The sequence below is a fragment of the Lonchura striata genome, chromosome Z, assembly GCF_050655825.1.
Source record: "Lonchura striata isolate lonStrDom1 chromosome Z, ASM5065582v1, whole genome shotgun sequence".
In the NCBI taxonomy this organism is placed as follows: domain Eukaryota; kingdom Metazoa; phylum Chordata; class Aves; order Passeriformes; family Estrildidae; genus Lonchura; species Lonchura striata.
The window spans coordinates 55882695-55906670 of NC_140740.1; the positions used below are offsets into that span (position 1 = coordinate 55882695).

General features: G+C 37.6%; 2 protein-coding genes across 4 annotated transcripts in view; one reads left to right on the plus strand and one right to left on the minus strand.

The window, feature by feature from the left end:
- MTREX (Mtr4 exosome RNA helicase) overlaps positions 1-16766 on the plus strand; it is a 43726-nt gene extending 26960 nt beyond the window's left edge. Inside the window, exons 17-27 of the mRNA XM_021534309.3 lie at positions 228-400; positions 686-754; positions 4895-5023; positions 6026-6136; positions 6435-6623; positions 7657-7820; positions 9173-9278; positions 10492-10548; positions 10954-11116; positions 14679-14783; positions 15100-16766. Coding sequence (XP_021389984.1) covers positions 228-400; positions 686-754; positions 4895-5023; positions 6026-6136; positions 6435-6623; positions 7657-7820; positions 9173-9278; positions 10492-10548; positions 10954-11116; positions 14679-14783; positions 15100-15152 — 1319 coding nt within the window. The 3' untranslated portion in view covers positions 15153-16766. The remainder of the gene's footprint in view (positions 1-227; positions 401-685; positions 755-4894; positions 5024-6025; positions 6137-6434; positions 6624-7656; positions 7821-9172; positions 9279-10491; positions 10549-10953; positions 11117-14678; positions 14784-15099) is intronic.
- Positions 15217-23976, minus strand: part of PLPP1 (phospholipid phosphatase 1) — a 60757-nt gene continuing 51997 nt past the window's right edge. For all 3 annotated transcript variants that reach the window (XM_021534311.4, XM_021534310.4, XM_085566436.1), the window contains exons 5-6: positions 17755-17931; positions 15217-15671 (exon numbers count right to left, since the gene is read on the minus strand). In XM_021534311.4, the coding sequence (XP_021389986.1) occupies positions 15546-15671; positions 17755-17931 (303 nt within the window). In that variant the 3' untranslated portion in view covers positions 15217-15545. The remainder of the gene's footprint in view (positions 15672-17754; positions 17932-23976) is intronic.

Genomic DNA, 23976 nt, shown 5'->3' on the forward strand with positions numbered 1-23976 from the left:
CTTTTCCAGTTTCTCAAGATTGTTTATTTTAAGAAAATAATACTGGTATTTAATTCAGTGGACAAATTTACAGATTTCTGGCTTTCCAGAGAATGGGTTATTGTAAGTAAAAAATTAGTACTAAAAATGGTCACAAAATATTAGTAATGGAGATCTGAAAGTGAAACACTAATTCCTCAATCTTTGTGAAGCTATTAATTTTCATGAGATTTTACTTTTCATTATAGGAGTCAATAATTTGGAAGCACAGTACAACAAAATTGTAATTCCCAATGAAGAAAATGTGGTTATATACTACAGAATCCGCCAGCAGCTTGCAAAACTGGGTAAAGATATTGAAGAGTACATTCACAAACCAAAGTACTGCTTGCCCTTTCTACAGCCAGGAAGACTGGTAAAGGTAACTTGATTTTTCTTACGTTATGTTTTTCATTTCTGTCTATTTGTGAAATCTGCAAGGTTCATTTGTGTCTGCCAGTTTACCATAGTGAAAAATTACCTGTGTCACACTAAGCACCAATTTTGACTTATGTTTCGTTGCTAAGTATTCAATAATGCATTAAAATCAATACTGTTTTCATGATGACTAGTCATCCACAGCTGCTGTTGTAAATATCAAAAATAAAAAATGTTGTGCTTGCTAGGATGTTGTTATATACATTATAACATCTTGTAATATTTCCAGGTGAAGAATGAAGGTGATGACTACGGATGGGGAGTGGTTGTTAATTTCTCTAAGAAATCAAATGTTAAGGTAAAATACACATTCTCTCCATTACCAAAATATATATCTGACTGGTTTTTTTTCTGAAAATAAGATAAAACTCCTATTTCTTTATAGTTCTCAAAGGCAAAAAAATTTCTTGTACTGCAAGTTTGCAAAAGCTCTGAACTTCCTGAAATGAAAGTGTAAAGAAATAAAGCTATAGAAGATGAAGAAAACTCCAAGTCTTGTGTTCAGTATTTAACTTTTAATGTATTTGTGAAGGAACTGCTTGCTTGAATATGCATAGCAATGAAAATGTTTCAAACTAAGTTGTTTCTGAGACATTGCCAGTGCTAATTTAGGTTGTTCATGAGAAAGATACTGTATTGTGTTCTCTCGGAAAATCTATAGAAGCCCTAAGTGAAGGCTGAAACAGTGGGAGACTGACTTTTAGCTCTATGAAGGTTATCTTAAACTGGCAAATTGTGATTTGAGTCGTAAGTTAGGGTGTGAGGCATAGAATTGCTTGTCCTCTGAGACATTGCTATAGAGTTGGAAAATTGAAATACAAAGAGAGCAAAACAATAGAAATGGATCTGAGGACATTTGGAAGAAAAAACAGAGGACAGTGATGCAATAGAAGCCAGACTTCCAGAAATGCATTCTCATAGTTGGTAGTTGGTCTCTGTGTAACCCTTAGATGATGTGTTGGTCTCCCTTTCAGAACTGTTTTGACTAGCTAATCTGCTCTGTAAATGAAAACCTAAGTTACAACCATATTTTTCCTGTGATAGCATTTTAGCAGGCTGTAATTTTAGCAGAGCATTGGCTTTATTTGCTGTGTCTAAATGCAGAGTTATGTCTGTTAAATTCTGGTGGCGCCTGATCATTGTGGCATCTTTTGATGCTTTTCTAATATATATTCATTAAAGAGGAAATGAGAAAAATGTGTTCATACAGAACTTACTAAAAGAGATTTTTTGTTTTCCATTTTCCTTTTGAAATTCACATTTCCTTCTTTTTTCAAGTTGAAAAACTGGCCATTACTGCAGTTCCTTAAATCTTTGGTTTTAGATTGGTTTTCTCATAGTGTCATGTGAGTAATAAACCAGATTGTCCCTTAGTCCAGATTTCTCTGTAAAATTGCCAACTTCTGTGTCAGTTGGAGGCATTTCTTCTATCTGTGTCATATTTTATTCACATATATATTTGCCTTCCCTATCTGGCCTGTCTCCCTATTGTATAAACCTTTGGGCTTGAATATTATCTTTGAAATTATGATCTGTTTTGCCAGAGATGGATATGGCTCCAGCAGCACTTTTTTCATTAAGTTGTTCTAGCAGCTGGGTTGAATTTTTCCTTCTGAGTTTGTGGAAAGAATGACAATAGGTGCTGGAAATTAAGGAACAAACCTAAAGCTATGTGACTCTTAAAGTCAGTATGAAAAGACTAGTTTCTATGAGAAGAGGCAAAACAAATTACTTGAAGAAGTTGTTGTTTACATATTTTAGTGTCTACTCAATGCATTTTTGTCCTGAGACACAGATGTCATTCCCCGTTACTATTTAAAGTATACAAATATACTTACTTGGTACCAGAAAGATATTACTTAGGCTGTATCTTTAAACCTTCATCCACTTGAAAGTGGAACAGTTATTTGGGTTTACTTTTAGGAATTATGCTGAATTAATATATTACCAGTTCAGTTGCAAACTTTTCTTTGCTATGTCGTAGTTTCTAAATCCTTTTTCTAATGAGAAATCTATGCAATTAATAATTAATTTTGGTTTATAGTATGTATTTAGCATAATACTCCTTATCCTTATGAATTTTGGGTTATGGTATGTATTTCATATAATATTCCTTAATACTTTGACTCATGCATTGTGAAAGCAAATGTATGAGTCGTGTAAATGATGTTTATTATTAATTATGTGTAGATGCTTTTCCAACATAATTAAACAAATCAGTGTTCCATGAAACTGTCAATGCAAATAGCACTTTCCTATCTACTGTTGTTCAGAATAGAATTTATCTCAAGCAGGGATATTCGCAATATAGTAGGCAGCAAAATAACTGTGTCCTTTGGAATTCATAAAAATCCCAAATATTTTTGAGGGAGAAATTTTATTTCCACTGGATTGTGTCAGCAGTAAACTAAGGATACTGTTGTGCTGTTGATAGTCAGTATAATTTGATCCCTGATTCTAGACATGAAATTTTTGTCTCCTAAAAATTATTGATACCAAAATTTGAGATGCTGCAATTCCATCTTCTATGTTTAGATTATTATAATCCTTATATATTTATAATGTTTGCTATGTAAGCATCTCTTTTAGTGCTGTGTGGTGATCATTGAATTGTCAGTAAGTTTGATTTTACTAATCGGGGACTCTGAATTTGTTATTTGTTCTGTCATTCTTGGTTCCTGGGTACGATCATCTTTCTCATTTTGGTTTGTTTCCAGACACTTGAAGTAAGAGATGTTTCAGGGCAAATATAATATCCTAAGGATTCAAATTATTTTGCGGTACTCTGCCCAAAAGGGCTTAATTTTGTCCTTGAAGCATTCGAATTGATGCACCATGAATTAAAGAATCATTTGAACTTCATATGACAGGGAAGCTAACAAGTGTTTTAAGGGTCCTAGTCTCCTTTATTCTTGCATACAGAAACATGTCTGTTGCTGTTCTAGGGTGTAGTGGTTTTTAATACCTGTACTGTTGTAGGAAACCCATGGGAGGAAATAGTACATGTTGAAAAAGCAGTTGTAGATTGAGTAACGTCTAGTCAGCATCTTCTAAAAGCTCTTGGTGTATGTAAATTTAAAGAGTAATATTAGCAGCAGATGTTAATGATTTTTATACTCCTGCTTTATTAGTAAGTTTACAATACAATCACAAGTATAAATATTTATTCCTTTCAGAATTTTCTAGACATCTCCAATTGTAGTATTTTCTGTAGCACACTTGTGCAGCTATGAGTTTAGTCTCTACTTCTTTCAAGTCAGCATTGTGTCTTCCCTGGCTTTCGCTGAATACTGATCTGATACATATGGGTATTTTAAAATTCCAATTCAGAGAGTGCTTTCTGCAAACATAGGATACAATTCAGAGGAACAGTTTCTTCCTCAGCAAGTAATTGGCATTTCTTGAAGAAATAGTTTAGCCTGTACAACAGGATAAACTTTTCTCTTTAGTTTATGATGTCACTTTCTCATAGCACTTTCGAGAATCTCGTAGAAATGCTAGTTGGCATGCATTGAAATAAAATAGTATGTTGTAGGTTTGTAATGAAAAATACTGCCCAGTAAAAATGAACTGAATTAAGATGGGATTTTGAAAATAATGTTTTCTTTTTCTCTTGTATATGAAATCAGAAAGCTTACACATGGTATTTGAAAAGATAATGTCTGCCTTTTTTGTTAGGTCTATAACTTAGTTCTGTTCAAAGTCCTAAAAATACTTGTTTGTAGTAGGATTGTATTTGAGCAGCCCTAGTGCATATTGATCCAAATAACTATTGCCAGTGTTTTTTAAAGCAGTGTGTAAAACAATTTATGGCCTTGTGAACAGTAGTCTCTAATCACTACACCTGCATGTTTGTGTTCTTTAAATGAATACCAGATGTTATGGGTGCAGTTTGGGTTGTGTGAAGATGCAGTCTGCAAGATGCAGCTTTCCACTTGCCACAGATACCAGCTGTTATGCTTGAAAGATTTTTCTGTGGTCTTTGTTGTGAATGAAAAATTGAACCTGCAAATGAAAGAGATCCCCTGAATTTTGGGTTGGTTATGTTTTGTTTTATTTTTTCAAATGCAAAGTTTGGTACTGCCAGCATGATGCAAATATGCATTACGGTTTTAAAACACTGGCTTACTTCAAACAAGTTACATGTAGAAGAAAATGCAGATGCAGCTGAAGCTTCAAGCAGACTTTAGGCTACTCTGGCAAGGGAGGATGGGGGAGGGTAATTTTTTCAAGTGTATTTTTCTGTGGGAGAGATCTTCCAATGAATTCACCAGAGTGTGGATTTTCAGAATGTACTGCAACACTGAGCTGATACTCTGTAAGAGACACACCTCATTTCTACCTTTAATGTTGGAGAGATCATGTGTTTTTTCATTCATTCCTGCTTGTATTTTAAAATAACCGCTACAGACCTGCTCTTTTTCTGTACCCTCAACAGCCAAATTCCAGTGAATTGGACCCATTGTATGTAGTTGAAGTGCTCCTGCACTGCAGCAAAGACAGTTTGAAAAATTCTGCAACTGAGTCTGCAAAACCAGCCAGACCTGATGAGAGAGGAGAGATGCAGGTTTGTTACATGTGTTTATTCTCAGTAGTTTCTTATAAACTTTACCAAGTTGTAATTTCCAAACCATTTGTAAACTCTGGTAAAAGAGGGACGGATGCATTCAAGGAAGAGAAAGAATCTGTATGTACATCTAACTCTGCCTTCTTAATAAATTAATGTGTTTTTAGTAGTACTGTTTGACAGATGCTTTTTTTTCCGCAGTATCTTGTCTATGGGAACAGAATTTCTTTTTTACTTATCAAAATTGTTAAGGCTGGAAAAGATTTCAAGATCATTTAGTCCAACCCTTGAACACCAGCTTATCACTTACATCATAGCACAAAGTGCCACATCCAGTTGTTTCTTGAATATTTCCAGAAATGGTAATTCCACCACCTCTCTGGACAGCTTTGCAAAACTCTCATTCTAAAATTAAATTGAATTTTTTTTTTAATTTGAATTTGAAAATATTTGTATTATTTAAAATTTTAAATTTGAAACCCTGTAGCAAGACAAACACAATTTTCAGATCAAAGGCAGTGTAATTTGTCTGCAGATTTGTTCTCAGAAACTCCATTTAAACCTTGGAGAAAAATGCAGCTGTCATTCATCATAGTGTCATGATGGTTTTCATACTTAGGAAGATGTATTTTCTGTCTTGATGTTCTATGCTGGTAGTATTCTTAGTTAAGTATATGACAATAATTTGTCTGGTTTGGATCAGAAGAGAGGTATTCCAGCAGGTAAAGCACAAGGTAATAGAAAAGCTGTTTTTTTGTTTTCAGTTGTAGTCTTTCTTCAGATGTAGCTGCATTCAGAATTTTCCCATTTGGACAATTACTCTTCTTCTTTATGAATACTTTAGGTCATTAGCAACATTTTCCTGCTTTCTGATACTCCTTTACCCACTGCTGTGTCCTTGAGCACCAAGTTTTCCTTTTCCCTTGAAAAAGTTTTACTATGGACCAGTAATAAGAGGTATGTTCTTTACTGATTTATGAGTAACTACACTCTCTTTGATAGGTTGTTCCTGTTTTGGTGCATCTTGTCTCAGCTATCAGCAGTGTCCGACTCTACATACCAAAAGACCTGAGGCCTATTGATAACAGGCAGAGTGTGTTAAAATCTGTACAGGTAAGTTCCACTAGGCTGTGTAAGTACTCTGCTAAGTGAGGCACTCTTAAACCCAAGGAAACTTGTTCTAAAGAAATTTGAACAGTAAAGTTTCTGTCACATCTTCAGCCTTATTCTTTAAAGGGGTTGGAAGCCACAATGTCTATCAGTTGTTTCTCCTTATTAAGTAATTTTAAACTGATTTTGAAAACTACTGAAACATTACATGACTTACATTACAGCCTCCTGTGTCTCTACAGTTATGCCAGCTTATTTTACTGTTACTTACCCTTAAAAAAATATTTTTTCATCATTTTAGGAAGTACAGAAACGGTTTCCTGATGGAGTGCCCTTACTAGACCCTATTGATGACATGGGCATCAAAGACCAAGGGTTGAAAAAAGTAATCCAAAAAATAGAGGCATTTGAGCACAGGATGTATTCACATCCTCTTCACAATGATCCAAACTTGGAAACCATATACAAACTTTGTGAAAAGAAAGCACAGGTACAGATACAAACCAAATTATCTTGTGTTTAGCTGCAGAGTGGGGAGGGAGGTTATCTTCTTACCTGCTGTTCTTTTTATTTGCAAAGTCCAAATCAACTCTTAAAATTACTGAATCTCACTGACAAAATGGCTGAGTTGGTAGTATGCCCTTCCTTGTTACAGATGCAAAGTATGTCTGAAAAGGAAAACTTCAGAGTAAATTTTCAGGAATTAGAATGTTACAGGGGTCTTTTTCACTGACATAGCACAATGCAGTGTAGGAAAAGTCTTCATAGATAGTTTTAATTGATAATTTTTAATATATTTGTGCAAACCTAAGTTGAATTGATAGGGCTTATTAGAGCGTACCAGAGAAATCATTGTGCTGTCACTTCCTGAGCTGACTCTCAGCCTGGAAGCAGTGCAGTTACTTACTTTGTACAGAGTGGTACCCTCTCAGACTGAAATCGGTTGTACATAAAACCAGCCTTCATGTTTCTCTGCTGCTTGAGAAAACCGGTTCTCCAGGAGTCTCTTCACAGAAGTGAGGTGGTTCTTGTATGGGCAGCACAGAGTTACATGTGGTAAGACCTGATGGACTGAGCAGCTTTTTGCAAGGATGTCTGCTGTAAGGATGTAGATGGTTACTGTGACAAACTGCAAGCCACTGGAGAAGTTCTAATAGCAGAAAATAATGCCTTTGGCTTACATTTCATTGAATAATTGGTTAGCTGAGACTTAGTATAGATCTCAGAACATGACACTCATTTCTCAACAGAGAATTCTGTCTTTTTAGTGTGGGCTGGTTTGGTTTGTTGCCCACTGTGGGTAAATAGCTTAACTTCCCAAGCTTACCAGAGATTTCAGTAGGTGAATGGAGCTACTATTTTCACTGTTACTACTAAATTTGTTTTAAACCTTCTTCTTAGAATATTTAGGCAAGTCAACTAGCCAAGTAGGATGTTCATATACCATTGTTCTGAGGCCTTTATGTAAATTAAACAATCTAATAAACAAGCAAGGTGTAATTCCTCTCCTTCTGGCCCCCCAGATTGCTATGGATATTAAAGTGGCAAAGCGAGAACTGAAGAAAGCCAGAACTGTCCTGCAAATGGATGAGCTCAAATGCCGCAAGCGTGTTTTGAGAAGACTGGGGTTTGCCACGTCTTCAGATGTTATTGAGATGAAAGGACGGGTTGCTTGTGAAATCAGCAGGTAACCAGCTTCTGTGCAAACTGTTCATTGTTATGTATACACTTTATTGTCTTTGCTAAAAATTAGTACATTATGGTTATATTTTAAAGTTTTGAGACCATTAGAAAATGGGTTCTTTAGAGACTATGTTCTGTGTAATAAAGGTAATATACTGATTCAAGCAGTGTAAGTAAAGTAACAACTTAAGGACAAAATACAATAGATTTTAAAATTAAAATGTAGACATGAAAATGCCAAAACTGGCTAGTTTTGTGCCTGGCTTAGGTAATAGCATGTGTTTTTATTTAATGTTGTATATTGTATGAGGGGAAGGTCTTCATTTCTATGTTTGACGTTGAACCAGGACTGTTGGTACAGTCACTCACAAATGAGTGTAGCAGTGATTGTCAGCAGTTTCCAAGTCACTGACAGGTTTACAGTAGAGCAAAATTGCTTTTATAAGAATCTGTGAAGTGGTGCATTTTAATGTAATACATTTATCAGGTACATATATATTGAAAAAGGTGAAAAAATCATGAATCAGACTTGCATATCTTACAGTGTAACTCAGATTTTGATAGGATTTTATATTTTTAAAAGTCACAGTGACTGCTGTACTCCTTGCCTTACAGGTAAGTTTGAAAGCTGCTACTGGTATTTGTTTGATAACTAATTGCCTTGCAAAATCTGATAGCAAGTGGGGAAGGTGAATCTGAGTTTTATCTACTTCCTGACTGCCTGGAACTGTTCGAGTTACACATCTCTCAAAAACAAATGATACGTTGTTTTTCTCCCATCTTACGGACTTTTTTATTAGCTCTAAAAATAGAGGCATTTTATCCAAATAAATGAGTTTTGTATCTGCATCATGCAGTTACTTTTATAATTAATGATTAAGTGTTTATTCTTCAAGTAAGTTGAAGCAAGTGTGTATTTTGGAAATATCCAATTGAATCTTTTCTAAGCAGTGACAGTACTAGTTTAGTCCTTTTTGTAAGTTACCTCACTCCCTGGTTCTTTCTGATCTCTTGATATTCTGTCTGGTAGAAACTGACTAAATAAACTATTCATACTAACTCAAATGATCTGTCAGGAGAGTTTTATTGTAGTGTAGTGCCTTTAGTTTCTTTAAAATACTATTGCAGTTTCTTATTAATTAGCATTCTCCTTAAAAAGCTAATATATTTGTGTGTGTGTGTGTGTGTGTGTGTGTGTGTGTGTGTGTGTGTGTGTATTTGGTGTCCCTGACAGTAAAATTAAGATACTGGTTTTTTAACCCATATCCAGTTGCTTCACAAAACAGATTAATAGTTCTTCATTTAAAAATTACGTATCAGATGTCTTTCCCCTAAGCTTCATTCTCTTTATTTCAGTGCTGATGAGCTACTCCTTACAGAAATGATGTTCAATGGTCTCTTCAATGATTTGTCTGCAGAACAGGCAACTGCACTTCTTAGCTGTTTTGTGTTTCAAGAGAATGTGAGTTACTTCTTCAGTTAAAGAATTCTAGACAGTCCTGTCTTCTAACAATACTGTTTTTAATTGAGTTTCAGAAATTGGTCATAACAGTATGAGCCATTGCACATTTTTCTTGCTTCCTAAGGTGTTTGACATGAACTCCCATTGAACTTAGCGAAAACATTTCAGCTTCAATGCTGACATCTCTTTCCCCATGAGAGACACTCAAAAGATTGTGTTAAAGTGCAGTCTTCCTATTGCAATGAAGCACTATCAATAGGTTCTCAGCATATGTGCTGCTATTAATACACACTCATACATCCATATAGTTGAAAATGTAGAATGATTATCTCAAGAAGATGCTCAGCAATACACTCTGGGTTGAGCATATATTTAATCCTCAGACGTGTCTGTGTTGTTACATGGTCAGTACCCTTGAGCACTGATGGAAATGGCAGTACCATATGGAACTGATAGCAGAAAGGCTGTTAAAATCAGACTATATGTTTTTAAAAGCAAAAACATGGGCATTTAATACCAGATGTTATTGTTTTCCCACCTGCAAACTGCATACAAGATTAGTATCACCCCAGAAAATTAGTAAAAATAAACTTCTATATGAAATATTTTTGCAAATAGGTAGCAAGATGTATCACTCGGGTTGATTCTAAATATGGGAAAAAACACTAGCAGCAGTTGCTAATGCATTCCGTTTGTTAGTAGAAGGGAAACCTAGGTAAGCCACTGTTAATTAGAATAGTGCGATTCACTCAGTAGTAGTACTTGAGTCTAAACAGCTAGGGCATAAAGATGTTCCTGTATTTTGAAAAGCCATATTTTCATATATTGCCACTGATGCTTAAGTTATTAGAAACATTTTGTATTCTTTAAGAAAAGCTTGTAACTGCTGAAGTAGTTAATGGCAGTTTAAAACTATGATACAGCTAAATAGAGGGAATTTTGGAAGTATCTAGAAAGCAGGTGCTGCTTTTCATAATATACTATACAGAAAGATTTTGTTGTTTTGGTATACTATACAAAAAGATTTTGTTTTCTGATCTAGCTTGAGGAACAAGCATTTGGGGAATTCAGTAATTTTAGTGTTTGGCAACACCTTTGAGAATTTATTGGAATAAAGTAGGGTAGCACACATTGAACTTCTGGTTTTGTATTAAATTTGGTATAGAGCAAATGTATGAGAGCAGTTGAGATTGTTTAATGTCTTCTTTTTCAGTCCAGTGAAATGCCAAAATTGACTGAGCAGCTGGCAGGACCACTTCGGCAAATGCAGGTAATTAGAAATCTGTCTGAGCTCAGGGTTAATGTTAACATGAGCAAAGTTCATAAGTAATGTATAATAAGTGTACGGTAAAGACCTAATTTTGGATCATCAGTGAATTCAGCTGGCACTGCATGTGATTTTGCAATGTGTAATTAATAATACATTATATGTTTGCAAGAAATCTTTATGCTAATTTAGGACATGCCTCTAAAAGTTTTATAAGCTTGCTTGCTACACTGCAGATTCTTAGTGTAGGCAGACTTCATATAAACAGTGGTTTACTTTCTGATTCTGAGTAATTTCATATGAAAAAGAAAACCTTATCCTGTAATGCAGTATCTAATAATGTGCATTGTCAGTTAAATTCTTACTCTGGTTAAGTATATTATAAATATAAAATATTTTATTTTAAAGGAGTGTGCAAAAAGAATCGCCAAGGTATCAGCAGAAGCAAAACTGGAAATTGATGAAGAAAATTATTTGAATTCTTTCAGACCCAACCTAATGGATGTTGTGTATACATGGGCAAATGGAGCTAACTTTGCTCACATCTGCAAAATGACAGATGTCTTTGAAGGTAGGCTAATTAGTTATTGTTTAGAAGGTATGAGTTGGTAATTCTACAACAGAAAATGGTAATACTGGATAACCTTATTATAAACTCAGATGTATTCAAGCGTCTGTATGGCCAAAATCAAGTGGGGAAAATGTTTACTATTTATTTTAATTTATACTTACACACTGTTGATGATTTAGAATATTAAGATTTTCTAAAGGGATATCTATGTATTCTAAAAACTTTTTATAAAGCTCAGAAATTCTGAGCATTGCAACAAAAGATAATGCTTACTTTTTTTAGTTAAAGGGAAAAGAAACCATGTTCCAAATGCTTGTCATCAGGTAGTACAGCTCTTGCATTTGTCCTCATTATAGTTAAGTTTTTAATTTATTTCGTATAACCAGTTCTTCCTGCTGACTTAATGATGACAGAAGTGAGAATTGGCAACCAATTCTCTTTAGATTAGTTTTGCACAGCAGTGCAATGGAGATAGTTGCAAAGCCTAGATATAACATGTCAGGCGGATTAATTTGGTTCCTAAAACTGGAGTACTAGAAACTGCCCCTTGAGGAAGAATACTTTGTTTTCACTTTTAAAAGTTTGATGATTTACAGCCCTCGTATTTTGTAAAAACAAACCATCCAAAGGGCTGTCAAGCAAGAATGGTCAATACTAAAGGTCAAACCAGAATGAAAAACCAGCCTGTTGGAAGTTGTGAAGAGTAGGATAGCTGCACCACTCTTAGAAGTCTTCTTTTTTGAAGTTGTAACTGTCACTGCTGCCTCTCTCAGATGCTGTTTCCTTCTTTGCAAAGAAGATTTCTTTGCAGATTCCCATATAACAAAGGAATTCATGCACATAATTTGTGCATGTAAACCAATGCATAGACCTAGGATCTTTCTAAAGAAAGTCACTTTTGAGCCACACAAATCCTGGCAGTCTGCTTCTGCAGTCAGCAGATTCCTCCTATTTCAATGAGTATCCATTGAGCCTTCCATTTGCTATGGAGCCACCTTGAGTATGAGGAACATTAAAACTTATGCTTTACATGGATACTTTACTGTTCAGAATACACTGTGCAGTGTATTCCATTTATCATATTTGTACTAAGACAGTTTTGTTCTACTCAATAGTGCCGGCTTCCTCAAAATTAGTTCTTAGTGGTCTGTTTTGAGGTCATCTCTTGTAACAGGGGTTAATGCGTAATTCTTCCCTTAACTTTCAGTAGACTGGTTTTCTGTGCTTTATCCAAAAGGAAGGGAAGTACTTCAGGCATCCATTGTTGCTTATGTGTACCTTAAATGGATTGTGGTGTTCCTAAATCCCAGAGTAGTTTACTTGGTTATCCAAGTAACTGTAGTGATTTCAAAGAAAATCAGAATACAAAATAAGCCTGAGTGTTCAACGTGTGTTTGCCACAAAGTGCAGTAGCATTGATTTGCTAATGAAAATACCTTCAAGCTGAAATGTGTGTTGGGAAGAAATAAAAATAAGAGCAGCTTTTTAAAGCCACTAGGAGAGAAAGCTAAACTGACTTGAGTATCCTATCTGTTAACTGTAGACAACTCCTGCTTCATGGAAGTATAAACAATAATAATCCATTTTAAAATTGCAATTTTCTTTTTCTGGCACAAAAAACTGTGTCTGCAACAAGCCCAGCTACGCTGCCTGTAAACAAGTACTCCCTGGAATGGCTGTCGGGGTCAGCCTTGTAAGTGAAGATGAGCAAGAGCCTGCCACAGTACAGCACAGCCATGCTCAGGGCAGCTGCTGTGAGCTCACTTGTGTTGGTGTGTGCTCTGTGCTCAATAGGCTATGGGTGGGTTTCTCCATCTCCTGTCATTGCAACAGGTTTTACTAACTGCTGCTCTTACACAGAGTATTCTCATTGTAGAAACTGACATAGCCTAGTCAGGCCCTATGAATGCTTTTTAGAAGAGAAGCATTACTTTATCATGTCTCATTTTCCCAAGAGCTTTGAACAATGTTCTTTCCATATTGATTTTTTTTTCTCCAGATATTATGCCTTAAGGGAGTAATAGAAAGGTTGTAGAGATCAAACCCCCTCCAGTGAGCAGAGGCATCTTCCTCTAAATTTGGTTGCTCAGAGCCCCATCCAAGCTGACCTTGAATGTTTCCATGTATTGAAAGGTCACAATAAGGTCTCCCTGGAGCCTTCTCTTCTCTAGGCTGAACAACCCCAACTCTCTCAGCCTGTCCTCAAAGGAGACCTGGTCCATCTCTGATCATCTTGGTGGCTCTCCTCTGGACTCACTCCAACAGTTTGATGTCCTTCCTGTGCTGGGGACCCCAAAGCTGGATGCAGCACTGCAGGTGGGGTCTCATGAGAGCAGAGGGGCAGAATCACCTCTCTTGCCCTGCTGGCCACACTGCTTTGGACATAATTGGCTTTCTGGGCTGCAGGTGCACATTGATGGGTCATAGAGAGCCTGACATCTGGCAGCACCCCCAAGGCACTCTCAGCAAGGCCGCTCTCAAGCCCTTCATCCCATGTTTACCCAATAACAGTTATTTTGCCTACAGTAATTTTGACTGTCAGATCCTGCTGGAGGAAATAACCAAACAGGATACTGTTTGCTTGTGGCCAGAAGAGCAGAAGCATTTAGCCTTGTTTTGTGAAATTTGTAGCAGTGACTTAGGGTGAGCTGTGAGGAAAGTTCAAAGAGGAGATAAATAGTAAATCAAAGGTGGGTGTTAGGTTGCAGTGTAGGAGCTGTGGCACAGTGCTTGTGTACGTTATTGTATCCATGCAATGGTGTGATAGAGTGGTCCATGGACTCTTGAGTAGCTCAGGAGTAGTAACACAGATCACATACTGTTTTACTGCCTTTGCCAATAAAAGAACTAACGTTTATAAAAAATAATCCCAAAATAAACCTGCAGTAGTTCTTGAAGGGTAGTTCTTAAAGCAGCTACATTGTGAATCTCCTAATGGTCTATGGTTTTTGAAGAAGTCTTAACAAGTACTTGAAATAAAAAAATCAGCTAGGAATTACTCAACAGCCCAGAAAGTAGTGTGATTTGGTATTAGGTAGAGATTGTAAAGACAGTAGAAAGGACAAGCATTTGGAAACAGCTTCAAGGAAATGCCTCACAGAGAAACTTCCTGTGCAGACAGAAACTAAGTTGTGGGTCTCAGATTCAGTCAAAGAAAGAAACTAAGAGTTTCTAGCCAGGCAAAAGCCTGGGAAAGAGCTGGGAAAGAATGTAAATAATTCTTTATCTCTCTTGTTTTTCACATTGTTTATAGTTAAGTTCTATCACTGTGCGTCAAGCACTCTGCATCAATGGTGTGGGTTGTTTTCAGTTCAGAACCAATGGATTTGGTTCTTCTGAAGCTCTGTATAAAAGAGCAGTGTATTTTGAATAAATCGGAGTTTTACTCTCAGCAGCCTTCTGAGTCAGAGTCTTCTCATTCCCGTCCTGCCTCGACATTGACACTAAGTTTAAGACATTTAGCTTCTAGATAGATTGAACAGAGTTGTAGAAGGAACTGTTAGAGTAATTCAGGACCAGTTACATGATGTGGCACAAAGTTGTCCCTTGCTCTTTCATACAGGTAGCATAATTCGTTGCATGAGGCGTCTAGAAGAACTTCTTCGGCAGATGTGCCAGGCTGCAAAAGCCATTGGGAACACAGAACTGGAAAATAAGTTTGCAGAGGGTATGTATTTCACTTTCACAGTACATTAAGCAATTTTAAAAGAAGTGATGGGGGAGGGGGCTGCACAGGTAGTGAGGACTGAAGGTGAATAGTTTTGTAATGTGAAGTTCTCATGTTTACATCATAGTAAACAGCACTATTGCTGTTATCTTTCCAGATAACATCTTTATTACAAAGTTCTACTTTAAAGGGTGCCTAAAAATGGATGTACAATGACTTCCATTTAATAACCTGTAACATGCTTATAACTGTACTTGAAATAGTGGTTGTATCAGTTAAGACTCTTAGATATTAATATTTTTTTCCTTCCTAATAGGGATTACAAAAATCAAGAGAGATATTGTGTTTGCTGCAAGCCTTTACCTGTAACAGCAGATGTCTTCCAGAAACTATACTGACATGATGGAACAAATTCATCAGTGTCACATGTGGCTTCCATATCAAGCAATTCCTTTTAATGGTGTTTACTTAAACCACAGTTGATTCAACAAGGCATGTACAAACAGCAGTGTATGTAATATAACTTGTTACAGTTTTCAATAAAAATTTACAGTTGTAATAGCTTTCTTTTAAGCAAGAGCTTGAACCAACAGAAATTTAAAGTTTAGATGTACAATAACTGTGGTAGATGTTACTATATACAGATTAAGTGAGCAGCCAAGAGCAGCAGCAGCAGTCCCTTAAAGGCAATTACTTATATTACAGAGTTAGACTTGTGAAAGTGTTTTCTTTCAGAGCAATGTAGGTAATGTGGGTCATTCTTCATGGTTGATGATTGCTGCCAAAGTGATTTCCATTTGTTGGAGTCTCATGTAGGGTTGTATGGGAATCTTCTTTTGGTTGAAATGTACATCCTCTCACTTTGAAGAAGTCTGACACATACACAACCTAAGAGAAAAAAATAGTGTTGTGTTAATCAGTGTTCAGATTATTCCTACACTCACAAGTCTTTGAAACAAGAACTCTGCAGCAGGCAAATTCTATGACCAAAACTAATAAAAAGCTTAATCAGTTTAAAAGATTAGAAAATGTCAGGGAAGTCTTGTACAAAATTCAGACATCTGTTCTTTTGATAGTTTTTTCACCTTGCCATTGACCATTTAGCCACTGATGGTTTAAGCAAAATTCAAGGCTTCTGCTGACTGTCTTACCAGGCACTGCTCCCTTACAACAGCCTTAAGTCTGAACAGCTCTAAATGAAGGAGCAAAATATACTTTTTGAGGGCCCATAATGCAAGTTTTAGTTAATTTAGTTAATTTTTTTTCCTGTAGTTTAGTTAGAACAGAACAGGAGAGATGGTGCTTTAGCTGGACCCAGCAGCTGTAAGGCCAGCTCTATGTATGTAGTCCTTTTCTGCAGACCTTTAAACATAACACCTCACTTCTTCACAGCTAGGAGGTATCTCCCTCACTACAAGACAGGTGGTTGATTCAATTCTGCAGCTTGCTGTCTTCCACTGCTCATTTCATCAAGTCCCATAGCAGATGTGCTGGGCACAGTGCTGCATGGAGCGCAATAAATGAGAGCCTCACATGATTCCTCCCTGTATTGTGTCTTCCCCTCCCACTGCAACCCCAAGAACTGCAGAACACTGTCCATGGCAGAAGAAACAATCTCCCACCACACTGGCAGTCAGCTGATGATCCAGCACACTGCTTTAGCCACAGACCAGGGGAATTTCAGCTTCCACTTAAAGCCAGATTTCCTCAGTTCAATTTAGTGATCTATCTGCAGTTGCTGTGCTGCTATGCTCTAACCTCAGCTTGCTGTTTTTAGAGAGGAGCTCATCAGTTATTTCAGATGAGAGTCTGAGGGTGGTGGCTGGTGCTAGTGTATATTTTTAAAAATAATTTCCTGACCTTTCAACTCCACTTGCTGCAATGCTACTTTCTACTTTTTCTTGTATTACCAAGCACCTTCTGAATCATCCAACATCCTTGACTAAACTTGTTTTCCTAATAAAAGTGTTCTCACCTCTTTGATCTCTGACGTTTCTTAGGCTCTGTACTCTGTTTCTTAGAAAAAAGTGATTGGACAAAGATGAGGAGTAGGATTATGCCAACATGTAGCCATTTAGTAACAGCTAATGCAGCCTGTATGATTTCCCAGAGCTACTCCAAGATTGGATTATTGATTGCAACTAGTAGACAGCTTTGTCTCGAACCCTTCTGACCTGAGAAAGCTGACACAGCATTTATTGTGGAAGTGGGTCTTCCCAGCTAAGCCTCAGTTCTTGGTAACTGAATCGTTCAGTATGACCTCAGTTTGCTGTCGTTGCTGCAGAAGTCCTAATCTATCTATGGATGAATTAGCCATAGCACTCTGGTGCCACCCAGTACAATTGTTGTCACTAAGTCAACTGGGACAAGTTTAGGCAAGTATCTGTTTCACGGGATAGCTTTGTACTCCTCAGTACAGCTAAGTTCACAGGTTCCTTGTTGCGAATACATTTTTAGTACTTGGAATGCACACAAGAAGTGGTGAAGGGTTTTAGTTTCCTGTCAGTCTGAAAAAACACACTGTGGAAGGTGGCAAAGACAGACACTTTGGTGCTCTCCTTATTCTTCAAGGCCTTTTCCCCCATTTACTTTATAAAACATTATTTATATTATGTTCTGGTATTGTACTTGAGATTTCAAATTTGGCTAGAAGCAAAAAGCATGATTTATATAGAGAGGCCTACATGCATTGCAGTTACCATTTCCATCTTAGTTATTTGAAAAGCTGTTGAGCAGAGACAATTTCATGTTGTCCTGTGGCTAAAACTACCATAATCCCATTGGGCCAGAGCCTGCCTCACTCCCCAAAGTACTATTGCTAAACCCAGTTCAAGGATCTGTTTCCCTGTTTCAGCAATTTCTGAAGCATTAAAAATACAGGTTTGCTTTCCTGTGAACACAGCCTGCAATTCGAAGGTGCTGTTCATAAAAGCAGCATTCACACACACCCACCCCCTCGGGAATTACTTACAATGAGCACAGCTACCACTGCACCCTGGATAAGTCCTGTTAAAACATCACTCCAGTGATGCTTGTAGTCAGAAACACGTGAGAGACCCACGTAGATAGATGCAGCAATAAGACCAAACTGTATAGTAGGACGTACAAGTCTTGCCCAGTCTCCTTTCATTCTTGCCTGAAGATAAAGCTGAAAGAAAAAGAAAATTTTGTTACAAAATGCAGAAAGCATAGATGCAGTAAAATTATGTTGGGTCTTTTCAAAGAGTTGATTGAAATTTTTTTGAAATAATATTCACAGCTGTTCTAGGTGCTATAGGTATAACTCTTAAGGCTGCCAAGGGAGGGTTTGATAGTTTTGGACTTCAATTTATATATAACCCTATCATATTGTTCCATTCGTACCAATATGACAAATGTTTCAGGATAAAGGTCCTGGTAATATTAGAGCTACTTAAGGCTTAAAAATAATCCAGTGGAAGTCAAACTAGTATTTTACTCCTGCATGAACTACTGGTAAGCCTTATACAAAATAGTTTATATTTACTATACATGGAGCTGACAAATTTTTTAACTTCATTCTCCTTTTCAGTCACCTTAAGTATGATCAGCTTTTAGCACAGCATTGCAGCTGTAGCTAAGTGTCAGAACTAACGTGATGTAATGCTAGCATTTCTCAGTTGTCACTGGTATTTTCCCTCCTCTCAGCTCTGCTTTTGTTGTGTATATCTGTGTTTTTGATGTATTATCTCCATTTTGCAGTATTTATTACTTTCCCATCTAATCTACTCCAAGACCCTGCCTTTGTTTCTTCTCTGGTCTGTCTAGGATCTGACTGTCTACATCTGTCTACCTCTCTAGTTTCTCCAAATACATTCTGTAAACATAACCAAATTTATTTTGAAACTTAATCCTATCACCAGAGAAAGCACCACAGTTACTGTATTCACTGAGAAAGCAATAATTTGGAAGTTAAATTTAACATTTCAAGTACATCTTCTCAGAGACACCTAGAAACTTCAGGACAAAGACAAAATCTTAGCTGACAGTCTTGAGAAATGTAGAAACCAACAGCCAGGCAGCGCACCAAACTCCTGGTAAAGCCCTCCACTGCTGACTTTAAAAGCCATGGCTATCTTTGAGAAGCAGTACATTCACAATGTAAATACAGGCACAGAGAAGACACTGTAGATGCAGAGGTGATACTTTCCAAAGTTAAACATTTGGGAAATGTCTCTTAGTAACTTACATCATAATTTTGGCATGCTGGCATTTTCAGCTATAAATGGAGCATCAACCCCATCCATAAACAATTTTCTTTAATAGCAAGGTCAGGGTAGAATCAGACTCTAAAGAAGCTGCACCTAAGCCTAAACTGAAAAATAATTTTTCCCCTTCAAATTTGTGGGCACTGCATATTTCTCTGGGCCTCAAACTCACCACTAGGGAAAATGCCATTTAGCCACTTCAAAAATTACCTGTCATACAAAGTTCTTTTAACAAAGGGTGTTTTAATGGACTTACAGTGACAGTACTTCTGGATTTACCAACAGTAGACCAGAACACTACTAAGTGCCTAATGGAGCAGAGGAAGGTGCAAGGAGCATGTGCTGGTAGCCTGAAGAGTTGGCTGATTATTTAATATTGGCTGTTCTTTGCTCTTTCTCTGTTCCTACTAAATTTTCCTGAAGGCAGTTAAAATACCTTGCTGCAATGAAGTTTTTTTCCATATAAACATTTTTTGAAGTTGGCAAAGGGTGTATAGCCATAGTAGGAAAAAAAAAAGGTTATGAACCCTTTTGCAGATATGTGAGAAAACAGGTTTACTTATGAACAGAAGAAGAAAATGGGGCAAGGCATGCAAATGCCAACTTGCAAGGATGCCAGCTCAGTGCACTGATCAATAAAGCAGTCTTTGCCCTTACGCAGCATGTATTCAAATTTTCTGCTTGACAAAGCATCAGACAAGAAATTTGAATTTGACATTATCCTAGGGTGATGTTATGATGCTCATATCCCCAGTCATGTGTTCTGTTTATGCTGGATACTATAGTCTGTGTCTTCAAGACAGGCTCTGAGAGCAAAGGCGGGGAGAAGAAGTAGCACAGTTTATCACCTGCACTCACTCCACACTCGGCCCTGACTGTATTGTCTGGGCACAGTCAGAGCAGAACAGAGCCCTCCTTTGCTTCTAGCTAGTTTAGCTAGCTGAGGCAGTGGAGTTTTCACTGGACTGTTTTTCCCTTTTCTTGGAACTGTTCGAACCTGCTCCCAAGCTCACACTCTGTGGCCCACCGGGGCCTGCTCTGGGCAGCAGCAGCCTTTCCCAAGCACCAGAGGACTGATAACAGAGCAACTACCTACTGGAGAAACATTCTAAATTTATCATCTCTTTAGAGCAGCAAATTAGTTTTGTCATCTGGTATTGTTCATTTTGTGTGCTGGGGAATGGTTTGCCTATTATATAAACAGGTTTTTTGCACTTCTCTCTGAGGAAATTGGTCTCTGGTGGGAGGAGCGTTCTGGGGGGGGGGGGGCCCTTTTGGGGGTTGTCTTCGAAATTTGCCCTAAATCAGGACACATCTATGTGAAAGCTTGATTTCTGTGCTTTGAGAGTAATCTCCCATCACAGAGAAGATCTGGAGCTGATCTTTCAGCTGCAGAGCACAAGCAGTTGGCTACAGACTTTACAAATTCTAGGTGATTCTTCACACCATCAGCTTCTCTATCTGCACAGGACATGGCCAAAGGCCTTCTTGCACCTTATACTAACAAACAGATTTACAGTGTTCTAAAACTAGGTGTGAGAAGTGTGAGAAATTATACCACAGATAAGTGTTAGGCTGACTGATCACTCCCATGTTTAATTTCAGAAATAGCAGCTGGTTACAATTGGGTTTGGGTTTTTTGGGTTTTTTTTGTTAAGTTGAAAATAATCGCTTATTAACCAGCTGCTGCAATAGCAAATGCCATCTTATTGTTAAGCAGGTAACTTCAAACTGATGCTGCTTTTAACAGGCTCAGAGTTGTGCTACCCTGCCATGCTTCTTCCCACTACTGTGACTTGCTCTTAGAAGGCCACCAGCAACATGTCTGCCTGCAACAGGCCATTATGTCATGCAGCAAAATACAGCAGCCAAGGAGAGGAGGAGCTTTTGCCAATAATTCATTAAATGCAAGTCAAGATTAATACTGGAAGTATTTCCAACTTTCCTTTAGATAGCATTAGTCCTTATGTGGCATTAAATGCACAATATGGAGATGTCCTAGCCCCAACACTGCTACTATTAACTCTTGCTACTATTTTGACCCTGTTAACTAACATGGCTTCATGCTATTTACAGAACCCCCTCCTTTATGGCATACCTGAGGTTCCTTTACTCCTCTTTGAAGTCATAGCATGGCCTTAGAGAAAGAAACCAGAAGCAAATCCCTGTCTCCCCACCCAAGCGTCTTTTCTAGAAAGAAGTGTAAGTGTGTAAGTAAAACGTGTGATCTATAAAACCACAGGAACTTTAGGAAATCTCATCTGGTTAATACTACTGAAATACCTCCTACCAGCCATTTCACATATTGCTGAGAACAAATTTGTGAGCCTACGAACACAGCAGGAGCATCCCAAACTGCTCTGGTAGAGACATGCTCCCATCAGCATTTTGACCATGCCAGCTTCCCTCCACCCTGTTCTGAGCATTCTGATCCTTCAGCTGTTGTCATTTAGCTATGCTCTATGGTTCTCCGCTCCCCCATCCTACTTCTTGTGTTTGCATCGTTCATTCCTTTTAAAGTGCAAAGATATTTCAGAAGACTTCTTTTCAATGGGATTAATCTTCAGGTTTTTCCCCTACTAGTTTACTCCATAATGAAAATATGTCCTCTATGCCACACACATCCTGAACACAAATGTCCTCTTAATCTATGGTCTAGTACTTCATTTCTAAAAATACATACAAGCAATGAAGAGAAACTCTCAGCTACTTTGTGGCTTCTTGCAAGAAGCCACAGACATGAATGGAAGGGTCTCTGCAACTGGAGAATTATTTGCTACTTCACATTTCTAGCATGGCTTTTGAGCATTTGCTCTTTCACAGGAACAGTATTAATTTACATAAACACATGCCTACCTAATTTGGAAGTACTTGTGTTTCCTAGATGGACTTCTGGAGGTGCAACCGTGTGGCTTCACAAGGAATTTTCCTAACAGTTAATATAGGGCACAAAATTCTTTTAAATCTACCAAAACCTACCCAGTTCATCAACCAAGATAATATTTAGATATTTAGTTTCAATACCTAGAACTCCTTTGTTATTTTTCATTCAATGCCTTCTCTTATTTTTTCCAAAATCCAATTATACAGAAATTCTGCACTGCAAAATAACAAGTGCCTCCTGCACTTGTTCAAGAATGGAAGTCAAAAGGAAGAAATCTGGAGCGGGGGGGGTATTGTGGTGATGTTCTCTCACCAAGTAATAGTACTACTTCTAACAATTCATTTGTTCTGATACTTCTCAAAAATAGATTTTCTCCTGATCCAAAAGGCCCAGTAATTGCATTTCCTACAAGGGTCCTGTCCTAGAGAACAGAAGGCACACCTTCCCCTTAGAGATATACCTATTTTCACTCTTATTTCTGTCTCTCCAATCCTAATGGACTCACAGCATCATTAACTTGAGAGTGAGAAAACAGTTTCCAAGAGAGAAAATTCACCTGTGACATAGAGAAATGAGAGTTCTCAGTTTGTTCAAGTACAAGTAGTAAGACTCTGGACACAAAACAGAGGTGCAGAAAGTCTGTTCTCTTGAAATAAATCTCTACTTTGAGAGACATTAGTAGTTGATACAAGTTTTAGAAATGAGCAAGTAAATGGCATTTACTTTACTTAGCATTTACTATTAGTCATGTCTGTCTTTGGTTTACAGTATCTGCCTGAGCAGTACAGAAGAGCCCCATGGCGTTACTGTTCTAGGAGGCACAAAATACTGCTGTGGTTACAGTTAGTATTTGGATCCATTATTGGTCACCACGTTAGGAAAGCTCATACTTCAAAGCAAGTCTGCTGACCCAAAAAGTCCCAAGAGCCACAAACCATAGGGATTCTTCCCAAACCAAGAAGCTCTGATTTAGGAATGCTTAAGAACATTCAAGTCCATGTACACAAGTATGTGGTTTGCTTTGGGATTTCAGAGCTGGAGGGAGTAGATATGGAGCTACTGTGGATAGGTGGTTTCATTAATGAGGCAGGAGTGGAAGGAAGTGAAAGCACAGGAGGCACCAGTGTTTTGAAGTCTCAGAAAAACAGCCTTTGCATAACTAATATGAAAATAAGGTGCAAAGCTTTTCAGGAGGTCTGGAATTAGGCATTAAGAGCTGAGAATCCAGGCACATTTGTGGAATAGGAAAATTTCATTTCTACAGATATCCCAAGAATATCCTTACAAGAGACAATACCCCTTTGTCTAAAACTGTGAAGGCTTCCATTAGGAAGCTGGGCAGATGCATGGAGTGCCAAAGTAACTATGCACCCTCCAACTCCACCAGTAAATAGACATTGTCACCTTTCCTTGAGGAGAGGACAGTGCAGCAGACACAGTTTGCATCTGAGCATGTTTGATAAAAGCCTGTATATGATCCTCTAAGAGAATGGACAAGCTGAGACATTCAGGCTAGATTCTTGCATAATGTTATAAAGCAACTGAAACTAAAAATGTAGACAGATACACAGTGATAATTGATACAGGTAAGTGATCAGCCATCCCTGTTCTAGTCCTGTTAAGCAATCCAGACACCTCTTCCCTGCTCAGACTAGGCAACAGCAGAGAGAAAGGCTCCCTTCAGAGATTTTTCAAAGCTTTCTCCTACATCTATAAATGTTTGCAGAATAGCTCTTCCCCTTCTGCTTGTTATGGGAAACTTGAGAGATGCCTTCATATAAAAGCTAGTTTGTATAACAGCTGTTACTCAAATAGCTTTGTATAAGAGTGATTCATCATATTTCAGCTAGTACAAACTCTGGAATTCAAGGAAATATAAGAAATCCAGTAAACAGTTTAAAAATTGCAGTTCTGAGCACAAAAGAGCCACAATATGTGCATCATACACAATCTTGCATTTATGCAAATATTACATGGCAGTGTAGCAGCTTATTTTGTATCAGGAAGCACTACATCTATGAATACACACAGAGCTATAGGTATCAGCCAACAAGATACTGCCTGCAAACCAGAAATATGGATA